Consider the following 25,668-nt stretch of genomic DNA (forward strand, 5'->3'; position numbering starts at 1 on the left):
CCTAACAGGATGTACTGAGAAGGGCAAAGCATCACTTTTGGAGTATTCTTGCAAAAAAATGCATAATCTGAACTGAATTATGAGGAAACATCAGACAAACCCAAACTGAACGACAATATACAAAGTAATGGGCCGGTTACACTTTGACTCTTCAAAAGTGTCAAGGTCATGAAAGACAAACTATCCTCAACTGGAAGAGGCTAAAGGGATAGGACAACTAAACGAATATGTGACCCTAGGTTAAATCCTGGATCTAACTAGCTCTCCTACTAGTGGAATTCAAATTGGTCTATAGACTGTGTTAATTTCCTGGTATTGATAATAACATTACAGTTTACAAAAGATGTTAACATTTGGGGAAGCTACATAAAGGGTATATGGGAATTCTTCATGCTATTCTTACAACTTATGGTTGAAATTATTTCAAAATGAAAATTTTAATTAAAAAAAGAAAAGTGGAAAACAACACTTGAATAGTGAAGAAAATAGTTGTCACAAACAACATATATATATATATATATATATATATATTTTTTTTAATATAAGGTATCATTGATATACAATCTTACCAAGGTTTCACATGAGCAACATTGTGGTTTCAACATTCACCCATATTATTAAGTCCCCCGCTGACCCCATTGCAATCACTGTCCATCAGTGTAGTAAGATGCTATAGAGTCATTACTTGTCTTCCCCATGCTAAACAGCCTTCCCCATGACCTACCTATATTGTAAGTGCTAACTGTAATGCCCCTTAATCCCCTTCTCCCTCCCTCTGCACCTACCCTCCCCAACCAACATATATTTAATCATTTAGGAAATGCACAGTACCACCCCGAGGTTCCCTGACCTGACAGAATGCACAATATAGTCAAGTAGATGCAGCAAAGATACAGTGGTACAAACAGTCAGAAATGAGAGCTGAAAGGAGAAAATAAAATTATTAAAAAGCCAGCTGCTGGAGGTGCAAGAGCTCTGCAGCCTCTAGGCTAGATATATATTCACCAGGGCACACAAAACAAACTGGTATTGTGTAAGGCATCCATCCAAGCACAGACCAGATGACCTTGGACAAGTCACTCCACCCCTTTGAGCCTTATCTATGAAGTGAAGATGACTGCATCCATTTCTTAGGGTTGTGAGGATAAGATAATGCAAGCAAAAGCACACAGAACCATGACTTCCCACACAGAACTGCTTCTCATAGGGTTCACATGACATGAGAATGAAGTTTCATTCAGTAAGTTCATACAATGATCCTAACTCAGAATAAGAAAAGATTAAGCCATATCCCATAGTTCAATAAAGTTAAGAAAATGTGTAATTTATCTTAAATAAACTGTTATCCAATGAAGCTGAAAATGAAAGCCACAGTGCTCAAAGGGAAAACCACTCTCTCCCACAAAGCATTAGATAAATGAGGCACTGCTTTCCATCCTTAAAATCACTTGGATCCTCAACACAGCTAGAGTTGGCTAAACACCTGCAACACTGACTTCCTTGTGCCCTTTGCCCAGACAGCCTCACAATAGTGTGATACGTCACCTGATGCTTTTCACCACCTAACTGGCATCAAGCACTTTTCTAAACCTATCAAGGCCTACTACACAAAACATTTTAAGAATATTTATGCGTCAGTGGAATTATGGGTTTTTTTCCACTTCCTCAATTTTATGGAAGACTAATACTAAATTATAATGGAAAATGAATAATGTATGAATAAAAGAAAATTTGCTGAGATCAAGTTCTTGGCTAAGTCTGGCACACGGCATAGCTTGAACCTACCGCTCTCTTAACATATCCACATTCACTTGGTCATAAAGTGAAGGCAATATGTCAGACGATTCATGATGGGTGCCAATTTGGTCATTTCTGAGGCTACATGAACATGGCAATGGGGATGACAAGAAAAGCACTTACCTCTACAATATTTGCAATATAACGGTTGTCACCTTCAACTTTAACAGAGAAGTCATAATACCCACTGGAAAACTTGACATTCATGAAGTTCAATTCAAAAATATCCCTGTTAAAGGATGACAGCAAAATTAGCAAGAACTCACATAGGAAAGTCATGAATATAACAAATAGTTATAAAGTAAGCCACTCCTTAACATAGTCCAGGACTCCACCACTTCCCTTTCCGACTTCTTACCCCACCTGGGCAACCTGCTCTATCACATATTATTTATTCTGTGAGAAAATGTCAAAAGGATAAAAAATGACCTCCTTTTTCAAGTCTCCAAAGTCTTCTTTTCCTTTGTCGCTCACTCTCAGTTCCTAAAATCCCACCTCCCTTGGGTAGCATTCCACAATTAAATGCAAAACACATAAGCCTACAGTATTATCCCAATTATATTAAAAGAAAAAAGTTAGAGTAGAAATGTTCCAAGAGGTTGGTGTAGGGTAGCATAATTGTAAGTAATTTTTTGTACTATTTCTACTTCTCCTGTTTTGTGTATTTCCTAAAAAGGGCATCTTACTTTAATAAAAATATCAATAACTTTTATTTTAAAGGGGAAAAAATGTAGAGAATTATTAACTCTTAACAATATAGCAAAATACCCAATATATTTCACCATTCCACTGATCATTCCTAAAAATGATTTTGCTTTTTAATTTCTCATATTGCCTGTGCATCTTTATGACTTAGAAATGCATTTTCTTGTTAAAACTCACTTTCTGATTTCATTAATTTATCAATTTAACATTCAACAAAGTTTCATATAAAAACTGATCCTTAATTTTAAAAAATTTACACAACAATAATATGCAGCCATTAAAAATGAGACTGTAGAAAAACATTTAATACTATGGGGAAAATGTTCACAGTACATTGTTATAGAAAAAGCAGAATTCCAATTCAATTTTTCAAACATATTTATATGCATATAAAAAGACCAACAAAAAAAGACAGCAAAATGTTAATAACAGTAGTTATTTCTGGGTGGTAGAATTATGAGTGATTTATATTTTCTTTTTGTGCTCTTCAAATTTTTCCAACAATAAATATGTATTACTCATACATCAGAATAAAACATTATATTTAAAACTGGCTACTTATATCACAATGACAAAACAGAGATAAGAAATAGAGAAGGAAAGAGTAAAACTAAAACAAAATTATTTTCATTTTTTAAATCCTTTTCTTATATAAATATAAGATTTTTGATGCCAGAAAGTCAAATTTACCTAACCAAAGTTTACGTAAATTTGGTTTTATGATCTTGGTAACATTCATATTCATCTGGGCTATATTGGCTGTAGACTAACTTTCCAAAATAAATACAATGACACTCTGCAAAAATACTCTGCAGACTTACCCTACAGGGGTGAAAGATGTCTTCTGGAGAACAGTGGCTCTGGAAGCAACAGACTTAGCATGCTCTAGTTTAACAGTGGCCTGTGTCAGAGGCTGGGACAGAACATTAGTGACCAGTAGCTGGAAATAAATTTAAAATCATTGTAGCAACAAAGGCCAAGGGAGTACAGAATTTTTGTTACTGGGGTACTTTATCTATAGGGAAAGAGCTCTGTGCAGTGTAAGAAACACCTCATTTCAGGAAATCTTCACCAACCTTTGGTCTACCGTCTATCAGAGATTAGATAGAGGACAACACATTTGACTGGGAATGGGATAGACTATAGAATATCAGAGGTAGAGAAAATCTTAGGGATAACTTGGCCCAATGATCTCATTTTGCAGAGCCCAGGAAAGAATATGACTGGCCCCACATCACACAGCCAGTTATGTTTTCTTCTTTCTGATCCCCTGTTCTATTTACCCTACTGAAGTATCTTTAAAAAAAAAATCATTAACAAGAAAAATACTTTAGGAAGGTAAGAGCAATGGGAAAACTGAAGAAATAAGGATAATGTTAATAACTATCATTTGCTGAAAGTCAACTATTTGCCAGATATCAGGCTAAGCCTTTCACATGTATCCCCCCATGAATCGTTTGAGATAGATGGTACACTCTCTATTTTGCAGATGAAGAAACTGAGGCCCTGTGAGGTTAAGGGACTACCAAAGGCCACACGGCCAGTTAAGTAGTTGGTCTAGGACTCAAACCACAACTTATCTTGCTTCAAAGCCAGTATGTTTTCTACTTTGCTCTCTGAACCCCCGACTCATGGTGAACTGTATTAATCAGGTTATTTCTCACCCCAGTCTTTGCTGAGGGGTTGCAAGTTGTACACAGGGAAAGGAGAGGCATTGGAAGTACAGGGCACTTCCTCAGGAGAATATTTGCAGGAGCCATCAAAGCAGGAGACCTGATGGGACAGATCAAACTGTCCTATATGGAACCCCAATGTTTGGACATAAATAAAATGCTGATTTCTTATGAAGAATTTAGCACTGGTTTCCAAACAACAGCAATAAATGCCTTATTTGAGATGAAAACTCTAAGCATATTCAAGATTTGTGCACTTGCTCTGTTCTAAGAATTAACACAAAAGAGAAGTCTATGCTTAGTGCCAAGTGACAGTGAGGGCCAGAAAGACACACGGTCAGCACCAGAGGGGAGAAGACCTGGTATTTTCATAACCATAAGCACCAGAACTACTTAGAAACTTTAAAAAGCTCTTAAAATAATGTCTTCAGAAAGTTCTGGTACTGGAAAATACATTTTAGAAGCAACTTTTCTACACATCTGGGGTTCTGAACCAGAAATGCAATATTCTTGCACTTATTTATTGAAAGCCTTACTATTTAAAATCCTTTAGGAAAAAAGGGTTTTGATTTGAAGGTGTCTATGAAGGGTTCTCTGACTAGGTCACCCAGTGGTCATGTTCCCATTTCCAGGCTTAGGTAAATGAGCCTTACTCTACATTTAACGGGTAGGTCCTCACGGGGGTTACGATGGGCTGTGGACAGTCTTTAGATTTCTGAAAACCTTATACTGGAAATGGCAATCTGAGCAGCATATTTTGGGCATGGAAGTCATACTCGCAGGATGGCCTGTTCGTGAGTATCAGAAGGAGAGCCCTCGGGCACGACCACAACCGGCACATGGTAGCGATTCTGGGAGAGCGCGGCAGCGGCAGAGGCCACACTGAAGGCTTCTGAGAGGGATTCGAAGTTCTTCTTGCTGAAGATTGCATTCATGAGCTGGATGACCTGATCCTGAAAGGAGAGAGAGACCCAGCTTGAGATCTTCCTGCAGCAGGAAGGTGGGAGAGCCACCCCTCCCTCCCAACCTGGCTCAAGTCTGTCTGTTTCTAGTGTTTACATGGAAGGTCTTTTAGCCGTTAATCCAAATAGGCAGAGGGTGGAAAAAGCAAATATTCTACATTTAAACATAAAACTTGGATTTGGTTGTTTTTTTCCATCTCTAGTACAAACTGAAATTCATGCATTTAGTTGCCAACCATTTATTGAATGCTTACTATACAAATGCAGGACAATCCCAGATAACTACTGAGATATGAAAGTACATTACAAAATACATTGTCCAATGCCTATATATGTTGGCACTGTGTGATATGTAAGGTTACATGCAGTAATTCAGATCTTGACAAAAACCTTGAAAAGACTGATGTTATCAATGTTTTTCCAAATGAGGGAACTGAGGCTAAAGGAGGGTAAATAATATCTACAAGTTATAATAGGGGGGTGGGGGGTGGGGAAGCAAAACCAAAATCCTCATGTAGGTATTTGTCTCCAAAGTCCTTAAACAGTAAGATATGTTCTTTCCTGATTGCCCTCACCCTCCCAGCCAACTACCTCCCCTCCCAACCCACCTTTCAGCAGCACATCAGGCCTAAGTTTGTATTTTCAAGACCAAACCTTATAGCCAAAATGTACATTAGAAAGAAACTGAAATAACTCTCCATTAAGAACTAATGGGCTGCTTAAAGGAGAAAACTGAAAGCAAATATTTTTTTAAAGTAGAACCTAAAAGGCATTATTAAAATTCTAGAGGTTGTTTGCTTAAGAGGAAACATTTTCCACTTCAATCAGTTTTGTTTTTTAAAATTTACCATCTAACAAAAGAGCTCCCTTGTTCCCCACAGTGTTATTCACAAGTCAACATGAAATAATTTTCTTTAATTGTACCAATTACATTTTCCGTCACTAAGCTGTTGACATGTTAAATGGCTGACTATTCACCAGAATGGTTATGTCAAAAGGAGTGACAGCAAAATTACTCTAGCCAAATACCTGGTTAGTAGAAGCTTGGCAATAAAGCAAGAAAAAGTTTAAGCTATATATGTGGAATATCACCAATTCTTCTACTACACTGTGTATAGGAGAATCCCCATAGGATTGTACCATAAGACCCCCATTACTGCACAGAAATTAAGAGTATGATATCTCTAGACCTCCTACAATTTAGGATGAAGGAAAAGACATCTGAAGAATGCCAATACATGAATAAATTATTAGATCACATCCCCTGGAGAAAATATGAAATTAATCCAAATTACTCAGGACAGATAATTATTTACTGTTTACTTGAAGAAACTTGGCACAGAACTCATAATGCATAAAAGAAATATAAGTTCTAACTTGGAATGCAAACTTCTCCTAAAATTAAAACAACAGCAGCTTGTATTTTAAATCCTTCAGATCAAGGGTTGGTAACCTCACAAACAAGGGGTACAAAGAGGGACCTACTCAAAGACTTCCCACACACATTCCAACTAAAGTTTCTTTCAGGTTAACAAGCTCCTCTTGAAAAAGAAAAAAGAAAAAAAAGAATTAACTCTTGGTGGATGTCTGGTAGACGCACATGCTTCTCAGTGAACTATGTCAATCCGTGAAGATTATCTAAGATTTAGCCATGCTAAGGATGGGGGACGGAGGAAAGAACAGGCAATTTTGAAGTACAGGGCACTTAACAAGAGAAAGAGGATTTGCATGGGCCACCATTGGGGAAAGCATTCCTAAGACTAGCAGTACAGAGTACCAAGGAGGGAGGTGAAACAAGAGCAACACACTTGGCCTCCTTACCACTACCTTGTGACATGGAGATACCCCACATAAAGCAAGTGTAACAATTTGTTTACATGTTTATCCCACTGACAACCAGTTTCTGGAGGATAGGCATTACGTTTCTCTACTTTTCATTCTCAGTGCCAAACTCAAGATGCTGAGTAACTACACCCCAAAGCTGCATGAACTGGCTTCTCTGAAAAAAACTATGCTTAGCAGATAAAGTCAAAAACCCCTTTGGGTTTCACGCCTGAGAATTATTAGACCGGCACCTCCTTGATGGATGGCTCAGTCCCCACATGATCCATGAGCTTGTAAGTGGCAGCCACAAATAATGCTGTTGTTTCCAGTCCTTCTTCAAACTGGAGATACACTCCTCCCAGTTCATCCAGACGAGCAACAAGGTCCTGTCACAACAAATCAGAAGCATGTTAGAAGTTAAGTGATAACTGAAATGAGATACACAAATCACTGTCACTTCAGTACAGACAGTGAGATTTGAGAAATTTCACTCTAAATCTGGAGACCACCTTAGTCACTTAGTACTTTCTCAAAGAAGGTGCTAGGCAGATAGAAAAGTGTATCACACAGGCACTGGAAGAGAATCGAATCTTCTGCAGCTCTGATCAAGGTCCTTCCTGACCACTCACACTCGAGACCAAGCCTGTGTGTCACGGCACTGAAGGCACCAGCTCTCCAGGCAGAAGACCAGTGGGCCGCACTGTGGAGTAGCCAGAAAGCACTGTGCAAAGATGGACTCCGTGGCCATCCATGTGGATACAACCTTCAAAGCAGAGCATTTCTCTTTCTTAGCCAATGCCCTAAAGGATAAAGAGACATACTCCTCCCCTGGACAACATGATGAGACAGCTAACGTGCCTGGGGGATACCCAGTGATGACACTGTCAGGACTGCCTGTCACCGCTGGCTTTACAGTCCCTGAGCAGCAGGAGGTCCTGGGCAAAGGACAGACTAATAATAAAAACTACAGTGACCACCTGCCAAGCACCTATTATATACTAGGAACTTCCGAACCTCACTTGTTCCTACAACCACCAAATAAGGAAACTGAGGCTCAGACATTCATTTGACTGAGATTACAAAGTAGTAGGTGGCAGAAAAAGTATTTGAATTTCAGGTTTGTTAGGCTCTGTAATCTGTGAACTATGAGAGTGCACCTACAAAAGGCTGGAAAAGTGGTTTGTTGCCTAATTGATGGTCCAATTATACTAGCCTATATAATGCTCTGATATAAAGAATGTGTGCCATGGATATGAAAAGCAATGTAACTAGCTGTAACAAATCACACATGTCTACCTGCAAGATGCTTCTAAAGAGTTAGGAAATACATTTAGCAAAATTAATTCGCACCTCAATCTCCTCCACAATGCTCCTCAGGTCAGCCTGCTGGGATAGGTGGGATGCTGTCTGCAGAGCCTGGACTGTTCTGGAAAGTAAAGAGCAGAAACCCAATGAATGGCAAGTCTCTTTTCACCTACTTATCCCTTCCTATATCCGGACACCTTCACAAATATCACGCTCTTATTCTTTAGATGTGTAAAACAATCTTAGCTTTTAAGGAGCTTATTTACAATCTCACTAGGAAAGATGTGACAGTTACTTTACAAAGATCACTACACCTTGTGAGAAGGGAATCCCAGCAACAGTATAGTAGGCAGAGAGAAGAGAGGGAGCACAGGTTCACCTTCCTCTGAAAATCTGTTTTGTTCCTCATGCCATCACATACAGAACAGAGACTAAGACTCAACTTGGATTAGAGGAGATACGCTATTAAGAACAGGATTCAATTCAGCAAAGGTGTATTTGGTACCCCATGCTGTATGATGTACTGTGCTAGGCAGCAACTGGCTGGCTGTTAATTTTCTACTTTTGTTACTCCAAAGAAATATCGTAGAACTACATATAAGATTGCTGTGTAGAATTTGGAACAACTGCTCTGAAACCGGACTAATGCAATGTAAACAGGAAGCATTCAGTAAACACATGTTGAATGGCTACACTTGTGCTAGCATCACCCTGCTGGGAGACCTGAAAGTCACTCATCCTTCAGGCATCAAATAAGATGGAAGGAATACAATTCCCACCCACAGTGTAGGAGGGTTCCCCTTTCTCCACATCCTCACCAACATTTGTCATTCTTAGTCTTTTCGATGTTGGCCATCCTTACTGGTGTGAGGTGATATCTCATTGTGGTTTTAATTTGCATTTCCCTGATGATTAGTGATGTGGAGCATCTTTTCATGTGTCTCAAATAGCACATAATTAAAGAAGAAAGTTAAAATTCCTGTAACACCTATCCTCAGAAGATAGCTTTTAGATAACTTCTCTAATTTGTTTTTAACTTAATATATTGTATACATCCTTCCATGTGAATACTTCATTCTTACTAAAAGTAACGGTATTGCACTGCTTAGATGTGGCATAATTTACTCACTTAATCTCCAATTGATAACACTTGTTTCATTAGGTCATAAAATGCTATAACCCTTATTTACACACATTTTTTATTTATTGAAGTGAATTCCACATAACAAATAAACCATTTGAAAGCGAACAGTTCAGTGGCATTCAGTATATTTCACAACGCTGGGCAACCACCACCTCTGTCTAGTTACACAACACTCCCTTCGGTCCAGAATTGAACCCCATACCCCCTAAGGATTTTCTTCTTGTTTCTCCCTTCCCCCAGCCCCTGGCAACCACCAATCTGCATTTTGTCTCTACAGATTCACCTATTCTGGGTATTTCATATAAACGGAATCATGTAACATGTGACCTTTTGTGTCTGGCTTCATTCACTTAGCACAGTGTTTTCCAAAGTTCACCCATTTGGATCATATATCAGTACTTCATTCTTTTTATGGCTTATTCATGTATTTTTAACTAATTATGAGTGTATTTCTGTAAGATAAACTTTTAAGATGGAATGTGGTAGGTATGTACACATCAGATTTTTTATTAGATTCTATTATCTTAATGCAAATAACTTAGAAAATATAAATGGTGCTTTTCTGGGTGGAATGGAGAAAGCTGAGGACCTCTGGTGGTTAGCTGATTGCTGCTCAACCCCAGAAAGGTTCCAAATTCCCAAGAGATGACTGGGCCTTTGCATAAAACCACCATTTATCAAGTCAATGTGTTAGGGAATGTACAGCAAGAATTTGTCTGCTCTTGTTGAGATTATAACAATTTAGATTCCCTCCGTGGAAAACTAATTCCATTAAGATGACAAATTGGAAAACAGAGGAGTCACAATTCACAGAGAGAGAAGCCCCAGAGTATTCAAATGAATCCTATGGGATGCTTATTGTTCTAATGCACTTGAGAAAATGATACCCGAATTTCCAAACAAGATAAAAATCCTGTATCTGCCCATGATAATAAATGCTGAGCCCAGAAAAGATGCTAAGAGAGCCTAGAAAAAACTTTTCGATTAAGGTATCATTTTTCTCTTCTTTGAAAGGAGTGAGCATCCTGCTGTTAAGAACCTCAGAAGTTTTTTAAATGAAATTAATCCACTTAGCTTTTGAAAAGTTTTGTCACTGGCTTTAATTACTTATTCCCCAGTCAGCAATTTCTTTCCCTCTGGAGAACTATATTCAAACAGCTCCTAAGAAAGCAGATCCTGTCTTGCTAATAAACAGCAGATTATTCAAAAAAAATCAGGCTATGAGAGACCACAATGGCATCTTTTCAGATGATTCACTCAAACCTACAAGTATTTTTTCTCCATTCTAGACAACTTTATGAACATTTGTTTCCAAAAATAAGCCACTTAAATGTAGAAGGCCCATTTAGAAGAGTCCTATTTATATCAGATTTCCTGCTGGTTTGAGCTTCCTAATAATTCTATGAGAATTACTATATCTTTCTCTGCTTTACATATAACACTGAGGTTTAGGCAGGTTGAAACAGCCTACTCATAGTCACAGAGGCATTAAGTAGAAGAGTCTGGATTTGAACACAATTCTATCTGATCCCATGCTCTTCCTACCTACAAGTGTTCTACAAGAGAACAGAAACACAAAGTAGTGTCAGACTTTTTTAACTCTTCATGGGGCACCATAGTGCCAGACTCTATGAGCACGGCAAATAAAGAAGCTTACAATCTAATACAGAAATAACTACAATACATGCAAGGAAGTGACTAGCTCCCTAAGAAAGGGACCTAAGAGGGAAGTGCTCCAGAGGAGAAGGCACGCCATTTGCTGTATGTCCGTAAAAAAACAGACACTGCACTAGGCACTTCACATGGACTTTTTTCACTTAATCCTGACATTTGTTCCATGTTTTAAGAATTAATGGTCTCATTATACAGATGAGGCTCAGAAGGTTAGTAACCTGCCCAAAATCACACAGCTAGGAAGGAACTGAGTTGGTATTCAAACCCAAGTCTAACTGACTCCAAAAGGGATGTGCTTTCTTTATATTTTTTCTTGTTCTGGGTTTTAAATAGGGAGGTTTTCCTTCTTGCTCAGAGGGAAATGGAAAGATTTTTCCTTAGGAGGTTGTATTGAAGTGAAGCACTGACAGTGACATCATGACATGGGATGATGGAGATTGGGGAGGCACTCCACAAAGGATTATAAGAAGAGATCAAAATCATATAACCTAACACCAAAGGACACAAGGGCCAAGCACTGGGCAAAGGGTGTACAAAGATGTCAGCCTTGAGAAAAATATCAGCCCCAAAGTCCCTGATTACTGAGCACGAGAATATGAGTAGGATGTGAGAGTGACAGAATGCCAACTGTGAACAAAGCTTCAAATTAAAAAATATTTTGGTTCTTAGCAAAAAAACCCTGGAAACAACTTTACTATTCTGCAATAGGGAACTGTTGTCAACAGCCTCTGCTAAACAACGGACAGGAGGTCCACATGCTCCACTCACTTTCAGGAGTTGCAATAAAGAAACAAAAAATACATATATCATTTCAAGTGAGAAGTTTTAGTGCTAAAGAAAAAAAAACTACATATACTATCACTCCTAAGTTCTGTAAACATCCTTAATTTAGTTACAATATTTAAATTTATAATAAACAGGAGAGTTGCTCAGAGTGCCTTTCCTGGAAGATGCTTCTCCTCCATCTTAGCCTTGGGCAGGGGAACAGGTCTGAGCCTAGAACCGTCTCCCCTCTGAGCACGCACTTCTCCACCAGGTGCTCTCTCTTACTTCACTGACCCCAGTAGGCCCTCCTTCAGTGCAGTCTCCACCACCAGCATGTCACTGTGCCCTGGCTGAGCCTCAACAAGAGATGCACGGGGCTCCCCGGCCTCACTAATCTCCTACACCCTTGCTTCGGTCTCTGGTCTCTAACCTCAAAAGGCAATTCTGTTGCTATGTGGCCATGTGTTCTTGCTCTCACTCAGTGTTTCCTTCTGTCTGAGCAACGTGAAGAAGACCATAACTAAGTGAGCTCCACGAAAACAGAGACCTGACGTGCCTTACGTCTCTAGGGCCTAGCAAAGCATTTAGCACACAGCAGAGGCCAAAAAAATATTTGCTGGACCAATGGCTGAACCTTGTCAGGACAGCACCTGACACAAATGAAGCCTGAGAAGTGCTTGGGGGTAATGACTTACGCTAGCACAGTCTCTTCCTTGCTGAGGCGGGCAGTAAGGGCGCCAAGTGCTTCTTGGGAAGACAAGGGAAGGCCAAAGCCACTTAGGGCTGCAACTGCATGGTAGATCTGGGAAACAGATGAGTCTTCACTGACAGCTGCCAGCAGCAGATCTTTGGTCTCATTTGAAACAGAGATCTAAGAAAGGATTGGCAAACACAGTTTTAGAGCAGGTGCCGGCCATTACGGCAAACATGCCAAAGATGGCATGCTGAGCAACTGCCAAAATCACACTTCAGCCTAGCTCACAATCATCCCCCAACTCCTCTGACACCATAATTCCACATTGGCAAAATCTGAGCACAACACTTTTGAAAAGATTCTGGCAAGTCACTCATCTACTTACATGGTTCTCTTACGTTCAATAAAATGGACTGCCAGAAATACAGTTTGGGGGAATTCTTCCTTTATTTTGAAACTTTTTAAATGTTAAAGGGAGATGGAAAGAAAAATCAAGGCTTCCCAGAAGAGAGGCAACTATAGGAAACTCCATTTCCTTAAGAAAAAGAAAAAATCACAAGAATGGAATTCCCATCCACACTAATGGATTCTTATTATTAAAAATAATAACAATCTGACATGACCCTCCCTTCTTAAAAATACATTTTACAACTTAAAGTAATAACACATGTAGGAAGCTGGACTCACCTCACACCCAGAGAGGGCCTGGCTGGACTGGGCAGCATAGAAAAGTGAATCCACATTGCTGGGATCAAGGTTTGATTTAATGAAGGTGCATGCTTTCTAAATAGGAGGAAAAAGTCAATGATAAATGGTGGTATTCACCACAACTGGGAAAAGCTTATGTGTTTTTTGGATGACAAATAAAATTCAAAAAACCTATGATGGTTTAAACCATGAGCTACACAGGATTTTGTTTTTTAAGCAGTTATTTTCCAGAGGACACTACACTACCAAAAATTGCTGACTTCACAGAAAGAGCAACAAACCTGAAGGCACTCTATGCTAGTCCTTCTGAAAGGAAAGAAACCACCTCCACTGTCACCTGCCCTGGCCATACCTGTGCTGGGCATTTCTGATGCTCTTCCTTTGAATGATCCTAAGGACCCTGTGGTAGTTGTAATCATCCCCATAATATGGGGATGGTAAGTAACCTGAGGAAGGTAAAAAGCTAATAAATGGCAGAGTGTCTCCTCTGACTCCAACCGGACTAGGTCTCCGCTTAGATGTCTCCAAAGCGAAATCAGGTTCAACACACTTAAAATAAGCTTGCAAACTTCTATTTATTCACCTGGACTTTCTGGCTCATGTACAAGTGTTACAATGCACCCAACTACCTAATGCGGGAACCCAGGAACCATTCTCAACTTTTCCCTTACCCACCAAGCTTATCAAGCCCCTCTCCTTTGCATCTCTCAAATGCAATCCCCGCCCTCTGGCTTCTGTCATGTTTCATTTCAGGCCCTTGCCATCTCTCACCAAGACTGTCACAATCATCTCCTAACTGGTCTCAAGCCACACAATCCATTCTGCAAACTACTTCAAGAGCGATTTTTACAAACACAAATGTAACTATGTTACTTTGCTGTGGAACCCCTTGGGTGGTTCATTATCATCCTCAGAGCAAAATCCAGAGCTTCTGAAACAGCACAAAATGCTCTCTGTGCCAGCCTCATCCCCATACCCCTACCTCCAACTCCAGAATCTTACCCTCCAGCCCATTGCAGCACCCCAGATACCATGCTCTCGCCATCTGTTTTTGACCCTATTACTCACTGCTGGGAATACCTCTCCCTTGTGCTTTTTAGCTGCCAAACCAGGTCCTATTTTTACCTCTGCTCTGATGCTATCTCTTTAGAAAGCCTTCATTGACAATTCATCTCAAGACAGGTCAAGTGTCCTTCCTCCTACACACTCTCCCAAAGCTCTTACCACACTGTACTAACTTCCTCCCCAACAGACTTCGAAGAACCCCCATCACAGTGCCTGGCACAAAGTAGGCACATAATAAAAACCATTCTACTTTTACTGTATCAAACCCCAAGAAATATTAATAGTTACAACACTAAATATTTTGGTTGAAATAACATAAAATTCAGCTATTCAAAATTAAATGGTAATAAAAACAGTTAAAAATGGGTGCTTCTCATAGTGAATCTGTGACATCTTGCTGCACTGATGGATAGTGACTGCATTGGGGTGTGGGTGGGGACTTGATAATATGGGTAAATGTAGTAAACACATTGTTTTTTCATTGAAACCTTCGTAAGAGTATATATCAATCATACCTTAATAAAAAATTTAAAAAAAAAAGTGACTGTGAACGGGTATGTGGGGGAGACTTGGTGAAGGGGGGAGCCTAGTAAACATAATGTCCTTCATGTAATTGTAGATTAATGATACCAAAATAAAAATAAAAAAACTAAAAAAAAAATTGGATGCTTTTGAGGGGTAGGCCAGAGAGTAGGGGAAGGTGGGCCATGTGATGGATTGCTGTTTTTCACTCATGGCTGTTGTACGTTATCTGATATTTTACTGTGTCCACATGCTACTTTGACCAAGAAAACTTTTTAAAATTTTATTTAAAAATTTTAAATAAGAGTCTCAAAACAAATGAGTTTCAACCAGAAGTTTGAATGCAACTAAAGAGAAAAGGGAAAGAAACAAAGTATTTGACAGTGCACAAATTAGGGATGTGAGGAAAACAATTCCAAGAAATCCTTGCAGAACATGGGTTAGCTTAAAATGAGTGCTCTGCCGCCACCTGGTGCGTTAGCAGTAGAATGACAGTATCCAAGACCGCAAACAATTACAGTCATTGCTACCAATTTTTGAGCACTTAAAATGTGTCCAACACTATTCTAAGTGCTTTATGTGCATTTCTCATTTGATAAAAGGATCTATGCATTAGGTCTTCTTACTATCTTAAGTTTACAGACATGAAAACAGAGGCATTAGAGAGGTGAAGCCACTTGTCCAAAGTCACTAAGCTCTTCATGGAGAAGCTAGAATTGTAACCCAGGCAGCCTGGCTCTAGAGTCTGAGCCATAAGACCTCTACCTCTCAAAGAATGACTAAAAATTGTCTGTTCTGCAGTAAAACCAGCATCATGCCTACTCTAATTCTTTGCAAGGACAAATGAAGGCAAACAGTACCAGCAGTCTGTGGCTTCAAAGCGCAATGTGTTGACAGCTTTTTTTTAAATTAAGGTATCACTGATGTACAATCTTATGAAAGTTTCACATGTGCAACACTGTGGTTTCAACATTCACCCATATTATCAAGCCCCCTGCACACACCCCATTGCAGTCACTGTCCATCAGTGTAGTAAGATGCTATAGTCATTACTTGTCTTCTCTGTGCTATACTGCCTTCCCTGTGACCTACCTATATTGTGAGCATGAATAATAATGCTCCTTTGATAGCAACTTACACTAGTTGAGGTGAGAATTTAATAATGTATATAACTGTCACATCACATCACATATATGCTGTATACCTGAAACTAATATTGTATATCAACTATACTTCAATAATGCCCCATAATCCCCTTTTCCCTCCCTCCCCACCCATCCTCCCTAACCCCTTCCCTTTGGTAACCACTAGTCCCTTCTTGGAGTCTCTGAGTCTGCTGCTGTTTTGTGCCTTCAGTTTTTCTTTGTTCTTATACTCCACATATGAGTGAAATCATTTGATACTTGTCTTTCTCCACCTGGCTTATTTCACTGAGCATAATACCCTCTGGCACCATCCATGTTGTTGCAAATGGTAGGATTTATTTTCTCCCTATGGCTGAATAGTATATCCTATTGTGTATATGTACCACATCTTCTTTATCCATTCATCTACTGATGGGCACTTAGGTTGCTTCCATATCTTGGCTATTGTAAATAGTGCTGCGATAAACATAGGGGTGCATATGTCTTTTTGAATATGAGAGTTGTTTTCTTTGGGTAAATTACTAGGAGTGGAACTCCCGGGTCAAATGGTATTTCTATTTTTAGTTTTTTGAGGAACCTCCATATTGCTTTCCACAATGGTTAAACTAGTTTACATTACACCAACAGTGTAGGAGGGTTGCCCTTTCTCCACAACCTCATCAGACAGCTTGGTTATTAACGGCAGCAGTAGTGAGGGGAAACATGACCAAACACACTCAGTAAGCCCACCAGTGCTGAGGCTTCAGCTAGTCAAACTGCCCTCGTTCCAGACTCATCTTCCCAAATGAAGACTGCAGATCACCCCCTACATGCCCATTCCCTATCTGCTCCCCTCTAACTTTCTGTGCCGTGTTAGTTCTCCATTATCTAAACATCTTCCTGAGTGAAGATCAGTGCTTTTCTTGATATATTCTTCCCCTAAAACTCCCTGAGCCAAATCAGGAACAAAGACGACAGTAAACCTCTCCCTTTCTTCTCCCTTACTTCCTTCATTAACAGCTCCCAGCTACTCTTGTCTCCTCTCAGACTATGCTTTGCAAACTTTGCAACCTCAGCAGATTTTGTTACTTGTCAAGGCATACCCTGGAAGAACCCCTACATCAAGTCCTTTGTAATAGGTCCCACTTTTTTCATATGCACTTCTTACCATACCTCCCCACACACCCTGCTCCTGCTGCCCTGGACTCCCGACTCACTGACCCCTAAACAAAAATGCACTTCTGAGCCTCCAGGCTCAGTACAGGCTGTTCTCTCCTTCTGAAGCCCATACATGTCATCAACCGGTATAACTCAACTGGTAAATTCTCACATATTAACAAAACTCAAGGATTAAGTGAATATAAAACTTTCCTCGATCCTTCTCTCCCTTCCAGCTGCTACTTTCTCACTTCCCACCAGGGACCTCCAAACTGTAAAAGCCAGATGTTTTCCAGGGCTCACTCCCTTAACATTGGGCAGAACTGATCACTTCCTCATTCTCAAACATTTGCTTCCCTTCACTCCAGGATTCCCCTGCACTCTCCTGGCTCTCTTCCTACTGCTCAGCTGCTCCTCAGTTTCATCCTCTCCTGCTTGACATTCAACACTGGAGTTTTTTAACACCTAGGTTCACTTCTCCTCCATCCTCTCTCTCTAGGCAATCTCATTCATGCCCTGGCTTCAACCAGAAACACGATGCAGATATCCCCAGCCCAGACTTCTCTCAGTGGCCACTCACATGACTCAAAGGCATTTCAAGCTCAACATGTTTAAGACCAAACTCACGATCCTCCCACACACAAACCTATGCCTCTTCCTGGGTTCCTATCTTATAGAAGAGGCCCAATCACCCATCCATGCAGCAAAAGTCTGAGGTCCAGATGCTGCCTTTTGCATCCTTTCACATTCAATCTTGCCCCACAGTCTGCTGCCAATGTCTGTCTCCTACAAAGCAGGAGAGAAACCTTTTCAAAATGAAAACTGGACCCTGATACTTACTGCTTAAAATCAACTGCTCATTAGAAAAAAAGCAAAATCTTTCCTGTGGCTACCAAGGCACTGAGGCTTAGCCCTGGCACTCTTCTCTAGCTTTACTCCTCTCTCTCATTTTGTGTTTGAAACTCCTTTCGATTTCTCAAATGTAACCTGCTCCCTACCTGCACAGGTCCTTTGCACATGCTATTGCCTCTGCCTGAAATCGCTTCCCTCCCCTATCTTCTGATTAACTACTACTTTCCCTTTAGAATTCAAATCAATTATCTCTTCATTCATTTAATAAACAGCTACCAAGCACCTACCATGTGCCAGGTGTCATATTAGGTACCAAAGATACACACAACAAATAAAATGAACAAAGTTCCCTCAAGGAGCTGCAATTTAGGGGGATGTAAGTTTTAAGGGGATATGTAAATTTAAGTGCAGAGATTTCCCTGGGAAAGCCTTCCATGATCAGGTCAAATTCTCTATTTCATACCTATAGAAGTCCCCTGTAACACCATATATCTCACCTTCATAAAACTTACCATTGTTACAAATATTCATATACATATGATTACATGACTAATGTCTATCTCACTATTAGAATATACACTCCAAGAGGGCAGAGGTTCTCTTTACTGTTCAACATTGAATCCCTAGTGCCCAGCACTATGCCTAGAATATAGCAGAAACTCACTAAATATCTGTTGAATGACTACACGAATTGTGCAGCAACCAGCACAGATGGTGACTCCCCTGTACAAGGTACAGGCTTATAGTTTTCTCAGCAGACAGGAAGAGTGAGCCACTCACTCTGCTGGACTCCCATTGTACTTTGCATACACTGCATGTGTCTGTACTTAGCACCTGGTCTCACTATTTTACATGTCTCTCACTGGATAATGAGCTGTTGTCTTCTCTGCCTTTAGCATAATGCCTGACACACAGTAGATGCTCTATAAATGATAATTGCCAGAAGGAATATCTGACTGCAATTCTCCGGGTGCCTGGCCCTCCATAAGCACTCAGGACTTGTTGATGGATACAAATATACTTACTTTTATGTGCACTCATCATGTGCTATTATTATCTCAGTTAATTATCACAACAGCCCTAAAGGTAGGTATTATTATTCCCTTTTACAGACAGGGAAAGCGCTTGACTGATTGACAATCTGTGAACACTGTCTAATGTTTCCTAATTACAGTCATTCTAGAATACCAAACACCATTTTTGCCATAGTATGTATCCCATTTACTTAATATTTTCATTAAAGTGAAATAACAACCCCCATTGTTCTTAAGTCTTGTAAAAAGCTATGCAATGATATACACAAAATCACCATTCTTATGTGCTTGTTTTCAAAATATACTATATGGTACCTGACTATCAAAATGAAGATGTTCACTCTGCGTAACACCTAAAATCAACTCTCATTCCACACTCTGCTGATCCCAGAGCTGCTTCTATTCTCATTCCTATTAAACCCCATTCCTCTCAGTGTTGCAGCTAGAATCTCTTTCGACAAATAACCAAAATCCCTTAAAGATCTCTCCGAGAAAGCAACAACTCAGTGCATCTAGCAGGGCTGAGCGAGTTCTCAGCTGAAAGCAACAGCAGTGGAGGACACATACCCCTACATGGAAGTGGCAGTGACGGAGACCTTTCTCTCAGTGGATTTATTTAGTGTGCACATCTAGTAAGGAAATTCAACAGCTCTGAAACTTCCATAAACTCCCTTCCTCCCTTCCATTACTTACAATGCACACATCACACAATCACCCCAGCACATTTCATAATCAGTAGAATGAAGTATGTAATTAACCCATTTATTTTCTGATTAACAGGCACATTTAGAAAGTTTCCATTTCTATTAAGCTAAAGTTTACAATTCATTCATTCAACAAGTATATGCTGAACACTCTCTTTTCATTAGGCACTAAGCAATGGGGATTACAATTTGAGAAAAAATGTGAAAATACATTAACCACTACTACTACGATAGTACTATTAAGTACTAATACTTATTATATATTTAATTACATGCCATACCATGCTAAGTACCCTACATATATCACCTGTGAGCTGAGTACTACTATTACTGTAATCTTACAAACGAAAAAACAAAGATCCTGAAAGGTTCAATAAACTACACTTCACTCCACTGTGCGGTTGTGAAGTTAAAATCTTGAAGCTATGCAGTCTGACTTTAGAGTCTGTTTTACAAACATAAAGCCACAGATGCTCTAATCATGTAATTAGTCCAAATCACACTGCACTGCAGCTGTCTGGATAGTTTTAGTCTCTATCTTCACAAAATCACCAGCGTCCTTTCAAACTCATATGACATCAGCCAAGAACACTTTCAGTAGTATGTGTTCAGTCTAAATCTGTGTGGAACTCCAAATCATAAGACAGAAAGATGTGTTGCTCAGGTTAAAGTCAGAATGTCTCCCACCTTCATGATCACCTTCTAGACTGAATCCTGTGGTTCCACAGAAGTTTGAACATGACCAGGAGAACCTTATCATCCTGCATTCAAATCTACCGAAGTTTAACATTAACCTAATATTCCAATTTTATCTACTATATCTTACAATATAATGATCAAGACCTCCACTAGTCACAACTGCTCTGCTCCATGTCTCCCAATTTGTTCTCTCTCTTCCTCTCACCCTCTACAGACACCACAGGTGTCTGTACAGTACAGTAACTATGCCAGACATTGTCTGAACTCACCTGAAAAATTCTAAATTAGAAGCAAAATTTTTTCAGGATTATTACTATCTACCATTCAAAGGGCCTTTTGTGGGCAGTTACTTACTAGGCATAATTCACTTTACCTTCATAACGATCCAGCAAAGATGGCATTATATCTCCCATTTTACAAAGTGGAGCCAGAATTTAAAACCTGGGCTAACTGACACTGATACCCGTGCTCTTTCTTTTGAACAAAACTGTTATTACTAGGAAATACATTTATCTAGAGGGTTTACAATAGTGTGATCATGAGGAAAAGTCTCTTTCCTTAATACAGTCACCCATAGGAAGGAAGCAATAGGCAGAAAAAGATAGCTGTAGGAAGAAATGTGAACAAGCATCGGTCTCTAGCGAGGATTAGCGAGCTCTCTGTAAAGGGCCAAAGAGCAAATATTTAAGACTTTTCAGGCAAGTCGCTTTAGTACTTTCTCAACTCTACTGTTTTAAGTGTAAAAGCAGTTGCCGACAATAGTAAATGAATGGGCATGGCTGTGTTCCAATAAAACTTTATTTATAAAACAGGCATCAATCCTTCAAACAGGATTTGACCCTGGGATCCACAGTTAGTCAACCCTCTGTCACATGGTATTCAGATGATAGTTGGCAGACATTGGCAGATTTAGTTTCTTGGGCTTCCATTTTCTCCTCCATTTCAGGATAATACTTCTGACCAATAACATTATGACAATTAACTCAAGATAACCCATTCAGTGCTTCTGGCATAGACAAGGCATTCAATAAGTAATATCAATCACTGATTCTAGTCTGGGATAGGAAATTAGAAAGGTAAGCCTAGAAAGATAAGTCCCAAAGACTACTGATAGCAATTACTGATTCTAGTCTGGGACAGGAAATTAAAAAGATAAGCCTAGAAAAATAAGTCTCAAAGACTATTATTAGGTCAGAATGTAGCAACCACAATGTTGCTCATATGAAACCTTCATGAGATTGTATATCAATGATATCTTAATAAAAAATTAAAAATTAAAAAAAGAATTTAGTTCATTTCTTTCTAGGCACGATAATGGTGTTGTGATTGTGTTTTTTAAAAAAAATAATTAACTTTTGGAGAAATATACTGAGATATTTATAGATAAAATGACATGATGTCTCTTATTTGCTTCAAAATAATAAAGGAGGGGGAGTACGTGGGTGGGGGTATAGATGAAAGAAAATGAGCCATGAGATGTGAAGGATTAAAGCTGGGTGATGGATGCAGGAGAATTCATTGTACAAGTTCATCTCATTCCATATATGCTTGAAATCTTCTACAGTAAAAAGTTTTTTATGCCAAAAAAAAAGGCTATTGGGTCACATAAAAAACAAAACAAACACACACACACACAGAAATTTTGGCCCATTGGCAAAAATGGGACCTTTGGAGCACCAAAAAGAATAACAACTGCAATTGACTTCAAGACATCAGCTGGGACCAGTTCTGGCCACAATAGAATTAAAGGTATATTCCTGCCATTAATAACTATAAAACTGAACAAAATTTATGAAGTTCAGCTACTACACAACAGACAGTACAAAGCTACAACCCTTAAAAGAAAGTAAGAAGTATGATGATGATAGCGCAAATGATGGGAGTTCAAACAGACATACACTGTTATAAGATCCTTTCATTACTTATGATATGGCAAAATAACATTCAAAGTACAGTTGTCCCTTGAACAACACTGGTTTGAACTGCACAGGTCCACTTATATGCAGATTTTTTAATAAACATACTGGGAAATTTTTTGGATATTCATGACAACTTGAAAAAACATTTTCTTTAGCTTGCTGTATTGCAAAAACAGAATATAGTACATATAAAGTATGTGTTAACCAACTATTTATGTCATCAATAAGGCTTTCTGGTCAACAGTAGGCTATTCATAGTCAAGTTTTTGGGGAATGAAAAGATATACATGAATTTTCAACTGCACTGGGGGCAGCACCCCTAACCCCCACATTGTTCAAGGGTCAGCTGTAGACTGTCATAAGTTAAAATGCATATTACAATCTCTAGAGAAACCACTAAAAGAAATAAGTAGAGCTAAAAAGCCAACAGAAGACATAAAACAGAATAAAAATATATTCAATCTAAGATAGGAAAGGGAGGAAAAACAGGTAAAATAGAAAAAAGCAAACAAATAAGAAGATTGTAGACTTAAACCCAAGAGTATGGCTACATTAAATATAAATGGACTAAACTCCCCAATTAAAAGATAGAGATTGTCATACTGGAATTAAAAAACAAGTCCCTACTTATATACTGTTTATAAGAGATAGGTTAGTCTGACAGCACCTCAATCCACTGATTCAACTTTTCCTAACTAAAAATGAAAAAATCAGAGATTATGCATCCATTGATAGGAAGTACCACCTAGGAAATATTGGTGCCAAAAAAACTGGCCTTGAATATAAGTACACCTCAAGAGCTAACTATCTGTCTACAGGAAAATAAGACATGGAAATAGGTTAAAAAACAGCATGAAGATGCTATTGATCAAAGGAAAAATGTGAAAAGTGATCTTGTTTATTCCACAAATAAAAGATATTGGGGGGAGGGGACTGTTACAGATGAAAAGGGTCTTGACAGATGTTAACACATGCAATATGTGGACCTTATTTAGATCCTGATTCAAACCAATTAGCCAACTAAAAATATTTTTGAGATAACTGAGCAAAGACTCAGAACTAAATGACATTAAAGAATTACTGTTACTCTTGTAGATGAAATAAAAAGATTGTCAGTATGAAAATAAAAGTCCCCTTTAGAGATACAAGTAAAATGATACATCTGGTATTTGCTTTAAAACATTCCAGCAAAAATAAAATAAATAAGGGACAGTAAATCTAATACAAACAGCAAAATGTGAATAACCTCTCAAGATGGCAAATGGTAAAACGAGGCTCTTTCTATGTTCTCTCCACTTCTGTGAATTTTTGAAAACTTCTATAATGGAAGGCTGAAACAAAAGAGTTGCTGTTCTTTGAACTTCCACTATACCATAAACTCTCTGAGGGCAATGATGATGACTTTTGCCACCATATGGCCAGGGCCTAGTGCAGGCACTCGATGAATAAACAACTGCACAATGAAAAGTGCACACTAACATGGGCTAAACTGCAATCTACCACTCTCCTCAGAAAAGGAACTGCACATCAGTCTTGAAGGAAGCAAGGCGCAGAGGCTCTGAGAACAGAGCCAGGGATGACCACAGGCCAGCCCTGAGACAAAGGGACACAGGAGTTACCATTCACTAAAATAAACTGTCCTTCTCTGAAAAAAGGATTATATTTCCCTGATCTGTGAACCATGTGATTTCCTTTAGAGAACAGGTTGAAAAAACTAAAAGGAAATGACATGTACTCTTTTGAGCAGTTGTTTGAGCGAAGTTTTAAGTTTTCATTTGCCCTCTGCACATGCCCCAAGTAGAGAAGGATCCATCAGGCTAAATCCTGGACTGCAGACACATGGAACAAAACCCAGGTGACTCATGACAGCCATATATAGTATGAGCAAAACATAAACTTCTGTTGTAAGATATGGGGTCTAAATCTAATACAAGAAATACAAGAATGGGTAGGCAGAATTCTAAAGATGTCATCTTTAGAGTTTCATACACTTATTCATTTAAATACTTACCTAAGAACTGCTATGAAGGGATTCTACAAATGTAACTAAAGCCCCAAGTCAGTTGACCTTCAAATTCAGGTGGACCTAACCCAAACAGATAAACCCTTCAATAGCAAAGTTTTCTCCAAATGGTAGGAGAAGACATCAGAGATTTGAAGAGTAAGAAGCACTCAACATGCCACTACTGATTAAAACTAGGAAAGGGTAATGTGAGAAGACATGCAGCTTGCCTTGAGAAGAGAACAGCCCTTCGCAGACAGCAAGCAAGCAAATGAGGATTTCAGACCTACAGCCACAAAGAATGGGATTCTGCTAACAATCTGAAGGAGCTTGAAGTAGATCCTTCCTGGAGAAAATGGCCAACATTCATTTTTACCTCAAACACTAAGCACAAGTCTGCCTGGACTTCTGACCCACAAAACTATCAGTTAATAAATGAGTGCTATTTTAAACAGCTAAGTTTATGGTAACTTGTTAATGCAGCCAGAGAAATCTAATAAACAAGGCATATATGAAAAACCTGGCCCTAACTTCTTCTCTTAGCTGTCCATACTACTGTAAGGAATAAAATGCAAATTCACTTAAGACTGTTCCTAAATCCAGGAAAGGTTTAGTGATGCGTTTTCCTCATCTAAGATCCAAAAAAGTGTATCAAAACCGCCTGATGCAGTGACTGTCACTGCTTAATAAATATGAATGTCCCTCAACTTGAGTTCCTTTATTGTGTGTCCTGAAGACACACACATAGCGCACTTAGCAAGTACATGGGGTATAACACAGTCTCACTCAGAGCTAGAGTAAGTTTCTAGTGGTAAAATTTAAAGTAAAAAGTAAAGTCTCTATGATTTACTCTTTCCATTCTGGCATGGTCCTAAACATACATTAAGCATTTAAAAAAAAAATCTGACAGATTAAAATACGTATTAGATTAGCCTTGGTCATCCTCAAATGAGCAAGTTAGTTCTGAAGTACACAAAAGAAATTCAGTTAAGAGAGAAGCTCAAGACAAAAATGGCCTTACCTTTACATCTGGAACCTGGGCACCAAGGCTGCTGAGTCCCACGATGGAGTAGAAAGCAGATTCCAAACTTATGAAGGGGCGGTCCAGCGAGGCTTTCAGTCTCTCCACATCGTGACTGGTGAGGTAGTGAGTGGGCACCAGAGCCTGGGTGCTGGCTATGATTGTCAGGGCCAACAGCAAGACAGAGCTTGAACCTTGAGGGGAAACCACTGTTAAGTACACTCCACACTATTCCGAAGTTCGGTACACAAGTCCTGTGACAGTGAACACCAAAGTCTGGAATCAAATCACTTGAGGAAGGGCAAGGGAACTGGGAG

The 25,668-nt window shown here is 39.2% G+C and overlaps 1 protein-coding gene across 3 annotated transcripts in view; it reads right to left on the reverse strand.

Annotated features, from left to right (window-relative positions):
• Positions 1-25,668, reverse strand: part of RPN2 (ribophorin II) — a 72,281-nt gene that overhangs the window by 36,332 nt on the left and 10,281 nt on the right. For all 3 annotated transcript variants that reach the window (XM_073236627.1, XM_073236625.1, XM_073236626.1), the window contains exons 2-9: positions 25,352-25,545; positions 13,231-13,326; positions 12,545-12,720; positions 8,312-8,387; positions 7,213-7,347; positions 4,952-5,128; positions 3,324-3,442; positions 1,921-2,026 (exon numbers count right to left, since the gene is read on the reverse strand). In XM_073236627.1, coding sequence (XP_073092728.1) covers positions 1,921-2,026; positions 3,324-3,442; positions 4,952-5,128; positions 7,213-7,347; positions 8,312-8,387; positions 12,545-12,720; positions 13,231-13,326; positions 25,352-25,545 — 1,079 coding nt within the window. The remainder of the gene's footprint in view (positions 1-1,920; positions 2,027-3,323; positions 3,443-4,951; positions 5,129-7,212; positions 7,348-8,311; positions 8,388-12,544; positions 12,721-13,230; positions 13,327-25,351; positions 25,546-25,668) is intronic.

This window comes from Manis javanica, chromosome 5 (genome assembly GCF_040802235.1).
Source record: "Manis javanica isolate MJ-LG chromosome 5, MJ_LKY, whole genome shotgun sequence".
Taxonomy (NCBI): Eukaryota; Metazoa; Chordata; class Mammalia; order Pholidota; family Manidae; genus Manis; species Manis javanica.